Source organism: Akebia trifoliata, chromosome 13 (genome assembly GCF_017979445.1).
Source record: "Akebia trifoliata isolate Shusen 1 chromosome 13, ASM1797944v1, whole genome shotgun sequence".
NCBI lineage: Eukaryota > Viridiplantae > Streptophyta > Magnoliopsida > Ranunculales > Lardizabalaceae > Akebia > Akebia trifoliata.
The window spans coordinates 2,023,996-2,038,136 of NC_141387.1; the positions used below are offsets into that span (position 1 = coordinate 2,023,996).

Consider the following 14,141-nt stretch of genomic DNA (forward strand, 5'->3'; position numbering starts at 1 on the left):
TCCCCGACCGTACATGCAATCACAGCTATACAATTTTAATGATCTCCAACAACCCTTGTCAGACTTGGCAAACCAATGGTTGAGATGGAATAAGAATTAAGATTCCTAGTGATCAACAATGTTGGAGATTAGAAAAGTCCTTGTCAAGCATGACTATTTCACTGTCACAGCAGAAAAACACATTCTGTCCTTGAATCAAAACTCCAACTTAACCTCAAAACATTAAAATAGAGAGCTGCTATTGGCACCCCAACTTTACTTACCACACACCAATTTCTTAAAAATTAAAGTTTAAAACACACTCTTCAAACATTACGAAGGTATGGCTCAAATTATAATTTCCATATTACAAAAAGTTATAACACTTTCTTTTGCAAACAATTTCAATAGTTGTTCACAAGTATGATTAGGCTATGATAAAATCCTAAAACCCAAAAATAAAATCTAGGAACAAAATAGGAAAACCAAGAGAATTTCTATTAGCGCCCCAACTTTTACTTATTCTCAACTATTAATTGAGCTTCAATTTAGTTGACCTGAGCTCAACCCAATTGATGGGAGAGTCTGATCAAGTTATGTAAAAAATGAATTGAGCCTCGGTTATAGTATCTCAACCTGATTTTAATTTAGAATTGAGCTTAGGTTGAGGGTATGAGCAACCCGACTCAACCCGAATCTAATGCTATATATTGATATAGAAATATTTTATATTAATTATAGATTTCTTATTTAATTCTTTTATTTCATCTTATTATTAGGATTTGTGGACAATTAGTTAATATTAATGTGAACTTTGGTTTAGTATGGTTTGATTAAGCAACTTTATTTACTAGTAATTTTATTTTTAATGTTGTATATTTTTAATATAAAATTGATTTGCTAATCAAAAAGAAATTAGTGTTATACAACGAGCCAACCCGACAAAATGGCCTAAACTTACCTAACTCGAACTCAATCTAATTTTAGAAAATCAAGCTAGGTACCATGGTTGAGTTGAGTTGAGCTTAAGTTGAGGGTTCTACTACTTGGGTTGAGCTTGGGTTTACTCTCCACTTAGCCCACGTTGTAGTCTTATTATTCACTTATTTTCTTTACTTTTAGTTGGGATGTAATAAGTAAAAGTTGGAGTGCTAACAACAGCTCTGTTAAAATAACACTACAATACAAACATACCCAAATGTGAGCTAAGGGATGATGTCAGCCTGAACTCTCATACAACAAAATTTTCTCTATCATCAATACAAAATGCCAATCAAGCCATTACATCTACCCATTTGATCTTCAACCTTCCCCTAGATTTGATCGATCTGTTTTCATTTTTATTTATTCTCCATTGGATCGATCACATTAACATTTAAAATGATCTAGTTTTTGTGGACCATAGGATTCAACAACAATAATGCATACAAACACCTTGTTTGTATAAGATTTACACTTAAAAATCTTTTTAACTCATTTCTACAAACTAATTTGATGATCTATAAATCTACCAAACCAAGGGAAGGGCCCACTCTCCCCAACAACCAATTCTCTTTATATGTACTTGCAGAAACTTGTCACTCTTTAACCTTTATCTTCCTCATCACCACCAACCCTTTCTCACAAACACCACCCCAATGAAGATTCCAGAACCTGAAGATCAAGTAGTCCTCCATCAACCTCTCCTAAAATCCAATCAATTACCACCATCATCTCAGCCATACGTTGATGCTCAACATCAGCACCACCACCATATAGAATCTCCTCCTTCTCCTCAACATAATGAGCTCAATCGACTTGAATTCATACTAACAAACACACAGATAACAAGCTTCGAAAGAATTCGATTAGCCACCATTGTTGAACTAAAGCTACTCTTCTATCTAGCCGCGCCAGCCGTTATGGTCTACATGATTAACTATCTCATGTCCATGTCCACACAAATTTTTGCTGGTCATCTTGGCAATCTTGAACTCGCAGCAGCTTCACTTGGCAACACTGGTATTCAAGTCTTCGCCTACGGACTTATGGTACATCACATAGCACCTAATACTCTGTCTTTCTCTATATAGATATGAATCAGAGTTACAAAAATCTACAATTTAAATCACTATTTCAATAGTTGTCCATTAAATCACAACTTTAAAAAAAAGAGACGATTATTCGTTATTTAGTAGACGATTTTTTGAAAAACAATTCTGATTATTTTTATTTTTAGCATTTTTAACTGTTATTTATAATTTAATATATTAAGTTAATATTATTTTTGCATTTTTTTTGTAATTAAAACAAATATTTTTAATTTATCCAATGTTTTAGCGACTTTATTGATCTTTCACCGACTTTTTTTTAGAAGTTTTTATTTTGGGCAGCTTTATTTGCACCCACCTTTGTGCCTAGTGCATCCACTTTCTTCTGTACAAATATACAATCTAGTGATACACTCCAAAATGTGTTTTAGATGGGTGCAGTGAGCACAAATGATGGGTCCAAATAGTCTGATCCTTTTATTACTTTGTCTATATGGATATGATTCACTACATAACATATAACATCATTTTTGATATTTATAGCTTGGAATGGGTAGTGCTGTTGAAACTCTATGTGGACAAGCTTATGGGGCCCGAAAATATGAAATGCTAGGTGTCTATCTTCAAAGATCAACGGTTCTCCTTATGGCAACTGGGGTCCCACTTACAGTAATCTACATATTTTCGAAACCACTCTTGATTTTACTTGGAGAATCAACAGCAATTGCAGGAGCTGCAGCAGTGTTTGTTTACGGATTAATTCCGCAAATATTTGCATACGCAGCTAACTTCCCTATACAGAAATTCTTGCAAGCTCAGAGCATCGTAGCACCTAGTGCTTATATATCAACGGCTACGTTAGTGGTGCATTTATTCTTAAGTTGGTTCGTGGTGTACAAGATTGGTCTTGGGTTGATAGGTGTTTCTTTGGTGTTGAGCTTGTCTTGGTGGATTGTTGTGGTGGCTCAGTTTGTTTATATACTAAAGAGTGAGCGATGTAAGTACACGTGGTCTGGATTCTCTATACAAGCCTTTTCTGGGTTGCCAGAGTTCTTGAAGTTATCTACATCTTCAGCTATTATGCTCTGTTTGGAGACTTGGTATTTTCAGATTCTAGTTTTGATTGCTGGGTTGCTCAAGAATCCTGAACTGGCGTTGGATTCTCTCTCTATTTGGTAAGAAAACTTGAAAACTTTTTGATATGTAGATTCCAATAAAAAAAATGCCACGTGTTCTGATGTTGGACCTAAACACAAAAAAATCATCATGATTGATGATTAATAAGCATTTGATCTTGGTATCTTAAAAAAATGCTTGAAAGAATTTAATTTAGATTATCTTTTTGGGTGAGGTCCACCTAAAGGTTCAATATGGCCCCACAGCTCCAGACCCAAAATTGTAGGTCACATAAGCATATTAACAAAGCCGAAATAAGTCCATGATCTATGAATTGGTCAAAGCCTAGATAGGGGTCTAGTCTGTTGTCTACGGGAATATCTGTTTATTAAAATTAAAAAAAACTAAAATGTTAGAGTCGAGGGTAAAATTATTTTCATATTTCATAATGAATAAGAGAATCATCAATTAATTTGTCAATTCGTCAAATTAATCGTCCAACCCCTGATTAGGAGAATTTTATGAATTTTTTTTTTTTTAAATTAAGATAATTTTTGTGACTATGTGCATAAAGTATCCCTTGAAAATGAGACCCACTATTTTTTTTTATTTTTTTATAAGGTTACGAATCAATCACATCAAATGATTACAACCGGACAAAAGTTTTTCGTCAAGATAGCCTAATTAATTATTGGTCAGATTTAGTACCATTTTAAATCTAAATAAGTTTGCAATCTCATATTGTACCATAAAAAAAAAATGAACTAATACCACGTGGATGTAGAGGACAAAATTTTGACAACTTTAAAAATTTTAATTTTAAACACCATGGTTGGAGCTAAAAATAGAATTTCTCTTTTGTGAATCTGAATTTTTTCATGAAATTTTAAAGGTATCTGGTGTTTGATTGCCAATGTGATGATCCATGTGGGCTCAACAGACTTAATATGATTTTAAATCTTATCAATTTAGTAGGGAAAGTGTTTTTCAAAGTTTTAACATCTATGATGGGACTCACGAATTAAATACCGTCTGATTAAACTTGAAATTAAATGTGCAGCACAACAATATCTGGTTGGGTTTTCATGATTTCAGTTGGATTCAACGCAGCTGCAAGGTTCGTCATTTGTTAAAGATGCAACTTTTTATTCGGACCGTTGGATTGGATGACCATTTAAATTTTTGACTAAAGATTCTTCTGATTTATTGGCTTTATTCTACGTTGCAGTGTCAGAGTGAGTAACGAACTTGGGGCCGGGAATCCGAAGTCAGCAGGGTTTTCAGTGCTGGTTGTGACTTTGCTGTCATTCATCATATCGGTGATTGCTGCGATCGTTGTGCTCCAATTGCGCCACGTTATCAGCTACGCTTTCACAGAAGGTGAAACAGTGGCAAATGCAGTCTCAGATCTCTGTCCTCTTCTAGCCATCACTCTCATCCTTAATGGGATCCAACCCGTTTTATCTGGTAAGAACTTACTACCGTATGTACTATATCAAAATGATTTGTTATCTATTACACACAAATCTCGAGGTGACAAGATGAAAGTAGTTATTTATTAATTTTGATTTATTTGATAATGAAGGTGTGGCTGTGGGGTGTGGATGGCAATCTTTTGTAGCGTATGTGAACGTTGGATGTTATTATGTGATTGGAGTCCCTTTAGGGGCTCTGCTGGGCTTTAAGTTCGATCTTGGTGCTAAGGTACAACCTACACTAACTTATGATTCAATGCTTCGGTCTTATCCACCGTCCACTGAGATGTCTAAGGAAATTAACATCAAAATGTTTCATAGAAGGTGACCCCACCTTTTGTCTTATGTCTTTGTTACCTTGGAATCAAATGTGGAGCCCAAATTTAGATTAAACGTATTTGGTTTATATGAATTCTGGGGTCCTCACTTTGTTCCTCTTACAAAAATTAAGGACAAAAATAACAAAAATAAAATAAGGAGGGGCTTCAAAACATATTTCTGGTAAAACTAATAAAATTACAATTAGAAAATCAACTATTTCTTCATGAATCATGATCCTTGACTCTCGTCTTTGGGGTCCTATGCCCTTTAATTGATGATCACTTAATTAACTCACTTAAATAATTCTATGGTGCGTGTATGTCATGGTTTTAAAATTCATTTTGACTCGTTTTGGAGTAGATATCCAATTTATTTGAGTCGTTTTGGACGAGATTTAACAAAAAAAAAACCTTAAAATTAGAACAAACCATGTCTTTGAGATGATTCGATACCGAGACAACTCGGACGAGTCATTTTAGTCTCGACGAGATTTTAAAATCATGTTGTATGTTTGTGTAGGGAATATGGTCAGGAATGATTGGGGGAACCGCCTTGCAAACAATCATTTTGATATGGGTCACATATCGGACGGACTGGAAAAAAGAGGTAATTATCGTTATAATCCTGATCTTTTATTTTTATTAGTCAAGTTGAAGTTAGCTATGGTACTTAATTGATGGAGAATAACTTGATCTTAATGGTTTGAATCACCAATCAAAGCTGATTTCAATGTGCGGGTCCACCAAGATGTGGACCAAAGTGCTCAGGATCTAACATCTTCTCACCATCCATTAAGTTTACTAAATTTATAATAGGGGTAAAACTATTATATTTTTAGTCATTTTATTTATTGCGAAATAATTTATAGATTAACAGTTATTGTATCTAAAAAGAGAAAAAAAACAGTTAAAGATAGATACAATTGACATGACAACAATAAAAAAAAATGACCAATTCTCTAATTTTGTAAAATAATGCTGAAGTGACCTCAAGATTGGACCTCTCGATGTCAAAGCAGATGGGAATCACAAATGTTTTTTCTCGAGATACAAATGAAAAAAGTATTTATGATTCCAATTCACTTTCGTCAAGATGTGCAATATAAGATCACTCCAACACGACTCTTTTATAAAATATTATAAAATTCTTACATAAAATAATACTATTATCCCAATAATAACAAATCATACAAATAATAATTTATTCTTTTTAGATAATCTTTTTTTCAAAATTAGAGATTATCTTCCAAAGTGTCCAAAAAATAGAGTCGTAGACAAATTTTCCATTATTTTGATTTTGACAAAAAGGTGACTATACAATAGATAAGGGTCTATTTCTAAAAATTGAATATCCATGTAGGTGTGGGACCCAGATATAATATTTTTCTTTAGTAACCAATTGAACCTTCACTTTTTGACAATTCAATCAAGAACCAGATTGATCAAAGAGTGGGTTATGACCATCTGATCAGATTGATCTTTTGAAATAGTTCTCTTGTAGTTGACGACAAATGTATGTCATGTTGTATGGGATAATTTGTATTTTTAGTTAATGGTGAAAGTTGGATTTTACAGGTTGATGAATCAACGAAACGGTTAAATAAGTGGGAGGGCAAGAAAGAAGCTGTTCTACAGTAGTGAAAAACCTCTTCTTCTTGGTGGGTGTGTGTGAGAGAGAGAGAGAGTCTAACATCAAGCACCATAAAGTTTCTTGCCACAAAACAAATGGTCCAGCTCTTGAGTCTGAATCAACAGATAAGTGGGCACTGTAATGGGTGGGACCCATATCTCTCCTTTGATTGAAAATAAAAAATATCAAGATTCATAAGGTGGCTTTGAATTTGCTTAGTGAGTTGTGGAGGAATAATTCATTTTCTTTTTAAATATTTTATGTTATTCTTAAATAATTCCCTTTTTTCAAGTGTATGAAGTTCCTTTGTTTATGTTTTTATTTATTTTTTATTTTTTATTTTCTAACCCTTTAAAAACCATCAATAAAAAAATTAAAAATTAAAAATTCTGCCACTTGTCACTCATTCCAGTAATCTGATCTCATTAAAGTTGGACCCACTACTCCTAGTAGAATCTAGGAATGCAATCTGATTGGTGATCCCTCACCTATGAACTTGTAGCGTATTTCACCATGATCCACGCCCATGATTAGAAAGCATTGTTTCCAGGAAAATTATTGAACAAGTGGAGAGGTGAAATAGTGTATATTACGTATGAATACAATTGATTTTACCAATAATAATCAAATTCTAATAAAATCCATAAGGAAATACAAAATTGTCTAAATTACCTGAATAATTGAACTCCTCTTCTAGTAGGCCTTAAAATGGATTGGATTCGCGCCGGATATGCATATATTCAGATTTGACTCGGACCCTACTAACTCAAATCATATTCAAATATTTTTTTACTTTCATTAAACCCATATTCGGATTTGACCGAATTAATTGAATTGGATCAGGTTAGATATTTTCAAATTATTTCAAGTAAACTCAGGACCTTTCTCTTTTGGAAGAGAGGACCTAGACTACTATGCTCAATACTTGTTAGTTGCTGAAAAGTAACTTGAAAAATATATAAATATAACAAATAAAATAATACATCATTCGGATATAAAAAGATATATGAATGGATTCATATCTGATCTGAATCCAACTTAAGTCAAGGGACATTAACCCATATTCTAATTCGGATTTACTTGAAGGAATCAAACCCGTTAAAGTTGATTTTGAATCACTCGAATTTTGGATAAAATCTTACTAAGACTGCAACTCAGGCATGTCGGAGATCAACTCGTGTCCAACCCAAGCTTGACAAACACCGACCTGTGCCCTTGCTCAACCCAATCTCGGGCAGGAAATGCTTAACCCGAACCCTACCCAAGTTGGGTTGTTCGGGTTAATACATTCCTCATTAATGCTAGGTAATTTAGTAATGGTAAGGGTTTATATAAAGATAAGTGGCGTGTAAAAGAACTTAAAATTTACAAATATTTTTCTTAAAAATGTGTTTCAAAAGTTTATATACATAAAATTATAAGAAAATTTAAAGAGAGAAGAAAAATAATAAAATTAACTAAACTAATCACTTTTTTTAATAATCACAATTTTAAAGAAAAATATATATTTAAAATTCTAATATAATCATTGTATAACAGCATAGAAATACACTTAAAATAAAGCATTAATAACAAAGATTGATTATTTATCTAATGAAAATAATTACAGTAATTTTGATATATAGATAAACAAAAGTAAACACATTGAAATATGAATTATGAGTGTTAAAGAAACCAAGATAAGAAATATTTTAAAATTATAATCATATTAAATTCGGGTTCAAGGAAATTAGGTTGGCTGATACCTATGTCTGTACCCAATCCAATTTGAGTTGGGCATTTTGTTTTTTTGTTGCCCAAACCCGGGGCCTAACTCACGCAAACTATGCCATACATGATCCAAGGTTGGGTTACCCATTTGGGTTTTGCCCGCCCAAGTTGCAGCCCTAACTTCTTGGTAACCTTACAATATTACTTTTGTATATATCATTGTTAGAGTATCTCCAATGGTCTCGCGAATTGGGATGGCAATTCCAAATTTTGAAATAACCTCTAAAAATGTACTCCAATGCACGTCTCAAATATAGCATATGCTAAAATCGATGTTATATTTTATCCCTAATTTTAACATTTCTCATAATTTTCTAAAGTGGCTTTTAGGTTATAAATGGTGTGTTTTAAATTATTTTTTGACCAAATTGCCATTAAAACAAATGAACAAATACTTTTGGAGTTAGTTTTGTTTTACCGAATTGCCATCCAAAGCAAGCAAATGGCATTTTTTTGAGATGCATTGGACTGCATCATTGCCAAGTATTTTTTTTTTGGATATTGATATCCAACCCATTTTAAGCCTTAGATTTAAATAACTGCAGTTTGTATATATATTTTTTTCGATAGTAGGAGCCAAGATTTCCCGAATATCAGTTAGTAATATGAGAACAATACATGTCTAGTGCTTCTATCATCTTCTTGATTTCAGTTGACCATAGTATTGGGTCAGTGTTCTTGGGTAATGAATCCTGTTGTTGTATCTTCTCCCCAAGCCACTGCTCTGCTTTGTTGCATTTGTTAGTGACCTACAATCAGGAAAACATCAAAACTGTTGATTGGGTAATCAAATCCCTCAGTCATCACTAAATTTATTGAATTAGGTTTGTACTGCATCTCTCTCGTTCTAGTCTGCAGTGTTGATCTCAAAAAATAATTGTTGTTATCTTAACTGCTTACGATGAGGATATTTTTTCATACTAGTTTGCAGTGTGATCTTGAAGCTGTCCCGAATCTGTATTTCGTTATATGCTATATTTCTTGTATGTCTTTCCTTGGTTTGTAAGTCCATGTTTGCCTGCCTCTTTATTTATAGTTAGTGAGTGAATACTAACATCCTTTCTTTCTTTCTTTTTTTGAAATATCCAAATCTAATGCATCTTCTCAGTGTTCACTGTAGATATACAAAGTACCATTTATCTTTCATTTAGTCAGTTTGAAGATGGCTTTGGAACATTGGTATATTTTAGGACAAAAACTCATTTTGCCTCTACAACATTGGTTTAATTTCATGCATTGAGTGTAACTACTCTGAGGATGCTGAGATGGATGAATGGAAAGTTAGGAAAGAAGAAATTGGAAATTACACATTTGTGAAAATATTATACCCACAATATTTACTAAACTAAGGGGTCAATAGAGATGGTTTGGCAATATGCACTGAGTACCTATGATGATCCTGGTTAGAAACAACATACAAGTTCAAGGTTTAGAGGAAGAGTAAATGACCCACATAATCATCAGAAATAGCAGGTCTTCGTTCTCTTTGAGACCTTCTTAATGTTGATTGTTGTGGTTCTTTCATAATCAATTCATTAGTGATAATCTCATTGGGGAGTGATTGATCATTAAGTTGTTGTTCAACATTGTCTGATGATTCTACAATTGTAGGAACAACAATTTCTTTAGAAGGTATAGGTAGTGAGACTTGCACCCTAGCTTCTTGAATATTTATTTTTTGTAATTGATCATTCCCAGTGATTACACTATTCTTAATGAATTTGGTATTATCCTTTTCAACAATTTTCGTACTATGATTAGGACAATAAAACCTATATCCTTTGGATTTCATTGGATAGCCAATAAAGTAACCACTAATGGTTTTGAAATCCAATTTCTTTTCATGTGGATTATAAATCCTAGCCTCCGCTGGACAACCTCAAACATGCATGTGCCTTACACTTGATTTCCTTTCTGTTCACAGTTCAAAAGGCTTTGGAACTGCTTTAGTAGGAACCATGTTCAATAAATAAACAGCGGTCTTAAGGGTTTCCATCCATAATGAAATGGGTAAAGAGGTATTACTTAAAATACTCCTAACCATATCTATCAATGTACGATTACGCTTTTCAACCACTCTATTCTGTTGAGGCGTACCTGGCATAGTGTATTATACACATATACCATGCTGCTCTAGGAGTTTAGCAAATGAGCTAGGGCATTGACCCAATCCATCATATCTTCCATAATATTCACCACCTCTATCTGATTTGATAATTTTCACATTTTTATCTAATTGCCTTTCAACATCAACAATGTACACATCTAGGGCATCTACTGTTTGAGATTTTTCATGCAATAAATAGATATAACAATAACGTGAAAAATCATCAATGAAAGTGATAAAACATTTTTTTTTACCAAAAGATGACGAGTCAAAAGGCTCACAAATGTCTGTAAGGACAATTTCAAGTTCTCCACTTTTTGTAGCACCCTTCTTTATGTGTTTGGTTTATTTTCCCTTAATACAGTCCACAAACACATCGAGATCAGTAAAATCTAGGTTAGGCAAAATCCCATCTTTTACTAATCTCTCCATTTTTTCTTTGGATATATGACCCAAACGCTTGTGTCACAAGTGAGAAGAACTTTCATTGATCAGGTTACATTTAGTTCCAACATTATGATGCATGGTTAGAAGGTTTTCAACAAAACGACTATTAAGATTTAGTTTATATAAACCATCACATAAACTATCAGAACCAATGAAAAAAGAATTTTTAAACAAACTAAATATTCTATTGCAAAATGAAAAAGAATAACCTTTAAGGTCAAGTTGAGATATAGAAACCAAATTACGAGAAATAAAATAAACATAAAGTGTCTGAAACAAATCTAGATAACAATCAGTGTCTAGAAATAAACGAAATGTCCCGATAGCAACCACTGAAACTTTTACTCCATTTCCTACAACTATGGACCTTTCATTTTTGTTTAAAGTTAGGATTGTAAGGAAGCCCTGCATCGAATTAGAAATATGAACAATGGAACTTGAGTCAATCCACCAAGTATTAGAAGGAAATTCAGTAAGGTTTGATTCGAAACATACGTAAGCTAAAGGCTTACCTTTCTTATCAAACCATGCCATATGTTTGTGACAATCTCTCTGTACATGCCCAAACTTCTTGTAGAAACGGAACTTGATATTGTTTTGTTCCTTCTGATGAGCCTTTATACCTTGAGGAGGCCTATTGATTTTAGGTGGTTCAGCCCTTTTGCCCTTCTTAGATTTCTTCCACTTCTTACTCACTACTTTGCTTATAAGGTAAACTGAATAATGTCCTTGTTGCTTAAGCTTTGTCTCTTCATGAACAAGTATACTGGCCAATTCATTTGCATTTCACTTGTCCTTAATAGTGTTGTCATGAATTTGAAATGACCCATACTGAAGAGGTAAGGAGTTCAAAATGAATTGAACAAGAAAAGACTCATCCACATTCATCCTAAGAGCCTTCAATTTAACAGCTAGATTTGATATCTCAAGGATGTGCTCATGCATCCCATGAGTACCATCAAACTTCATGGTGGTGAGTTCAACCATTAATGTCCCAGCAAGAGACTTGTCAGTTGAACGAAAACATTCTTCCATAGTCTTAAAAAATTCCTTAGCAATGTCAGGTTCAGGAAGTGTTGACTTAATGTTATTTACTATATGCAGTCGCATAAACATAATACTTAATCTATTCGATCTTTCCCAAGAATGACTTATAGTCTTTTTTTCCGCACTATTAACCTCAGTAATAGTAGGCGATTTATCAATCCGGAGTGTCAAATCAAGATCCAGTATACCTAGGTGAAACTGGACTTGCTCAGACCAGTCTGAGAAATTTATTCCATTAAGGATCGGAACAGATGAAGCATATGAATAAAGCGAAATAGGAACTGAAATTGCAATTAAATATATGCTCACACATTAATGCTTTGAGTTAAATAATAAACAATAAATAATAGTATTGTAACACATCTTTGGATGAAAATTACAGCATACAAAATTAAACTTTTGACTATTATGGTGATTCCCTTTCACCTATTAAAAGTAATTAAGAATGTATCCATAATCCGATAGGTCAGTTACCTTTGGGTATCCGATTCCAACTTTAAATTAAGGATACACATTAATTATTTTACCTTAGTATATTAATCACAAGAAAAGTGGTGCACCTTTAGGCCAAGCCAAAATATTCTTATGATAAAAAATACATATAAATATCTATTCAAAAATTTGCAAATTCATTTTCTTAATCTTTGGATATAAGTATTAAGATCCAAACTACAACTTGAAACCTATGACTTTCTAGTTGGGTCACTTTGATGATCACCACACTATTTCATAAAATAGGATTTCGAGTTGGAATAATCACTTTGCAAAATAATTTATCATCAATTACATCATGTCATCATTTAAACAGTTTCATATATGTGACAATTTTATGTTCAAATAAACTATAGAAAATAATTATAACAAATCAATACAAGAAATGTTACTTATAAATTCCAGATATGATTCAGATTTTATAAATAATACACATTTTGTGTATTGTGTTCTATACTGTAGAACAAATTATGGGCAATATTATCAATTTAATAAAACATCGGTATGTAGTATCATGCTGGAAATGAAGAGTAGAAAATGCACTAAAATATGTGATTTGCTCAATTAATTAAAGCAGTCAACAACATCATGTTTTATATATCAGAATCCATAGATAACACATTAGGTAGAAAATAAATGAGATTTTATTTTGTGAAAAATTTTAATAATCGCAGCGGAAGAGAAAAAATAAAATCAAAACTAAATCATGTCAAATATATATGAAATCTTCCACAAATAATTGATTTCAACAAATATATCATAATGGAAAATAAAGAAAGTCTTAAACAGTAGCTCTGATACCTCATGTAAATAAAAATAAATTAATATTCCCTAATCTTAATTATCATGATTTTTGCAAACATAAATAACATACATGAATCCATAGCAATTTCTTTTTCAAATAATTCTTGATCTGAAAATATGGATTTCTCCAAGAGATAAGTTTCTGTCTCTTAACCCTTTTTTTTCTTAAAAAGAAAATCTGCATTCACACACTAATGATGAAAATTGTATAATGCCTCTTAAAATGGGTAGAGAGAGAACCTATTTCCTTTAGTAACTGCTGATGTAGTTTTGTATCTACCACTCCACTTCCCATCAAAGTAAGAAGTTAAAAAATAAGAAACTACTTCTCTAATTGTTATCAACCACTATTCTAGAGATTAGATCAGTAACGTCTTTTAACAAAAGACTAAAAATCATACACGTGTCATGTGGGACACTAAAAATATATCTAAAGTTCATATTATTATGCTGTAATTACTGCAATTTTTATAATAAACAGTTTTTTTTTTCACTTATCAAGGGTATCCCCACCCTCCGGGTGAGACCAATCACATGATCACACCCTCGGAAAATCCTCCTTGCAACTGGTTGAGTCAAGGGTCAACCAAACCTTGGAGGGTGGCCCCAATGAATTCATTGCTTTGTGGGGTTTCGAACACTCGACCTACCCTTCTTGTGGAGCTTATGAAAGCTTGGCTTGCCACTAGATCAAGCCCTTGATACCAATGTTCAATCAATGTGTTTTGCTTTTTTGTGATAACTATTATCTTGATACCAATGCTGTACATCTTTATCCAAATCTTGAGGGTGACATGGAATGTGAAATTCTCCTTTAAAACTCAATTATTTGAGTAACAAAGTAACATGTGTGCATAGTGAGGGATCTTTAGTTTTACTTTGTTTCAACTTTTTAGGGGATATACTGTTCAGTAAATCATGACC

At 32.8% G+C, this 14,141-nt stretch overlaps 1 protein-coding gene across 1 annotated transcript; it reads left to right on the forward strand.

Moving 5' to 3' along the window:
- The first annotated feature begins 1,546 nt into the window (after positions 1-1,546).
- On the forward strand, positions 1,547-6,841 carry LOC147387235 (protein DETOXIFICATION 40-like). Its single transcript, XM_086420351.1, has 7 exons — positions 1,547-2,009; positions 2,553-3,184; positions 4,186-4,242; positions 4,354-4,592; positions 4,711-4,829; positions 5,441-5,527; positions 6,496-6,841. Exons 1-7 carry the CDS (start codon positions 1,617-1,619, stop codon positions 6,556-6,558), a joined length of 1,590 nt encoding a protein of 529 aa, XP_086276477.1. The 5' UTR covers positions 1,547-1,616; the 3' UTR covers positions 6,559-6,841.
- Positions 6,842-14,141: the final 7,300 nt, after the last annotated feature.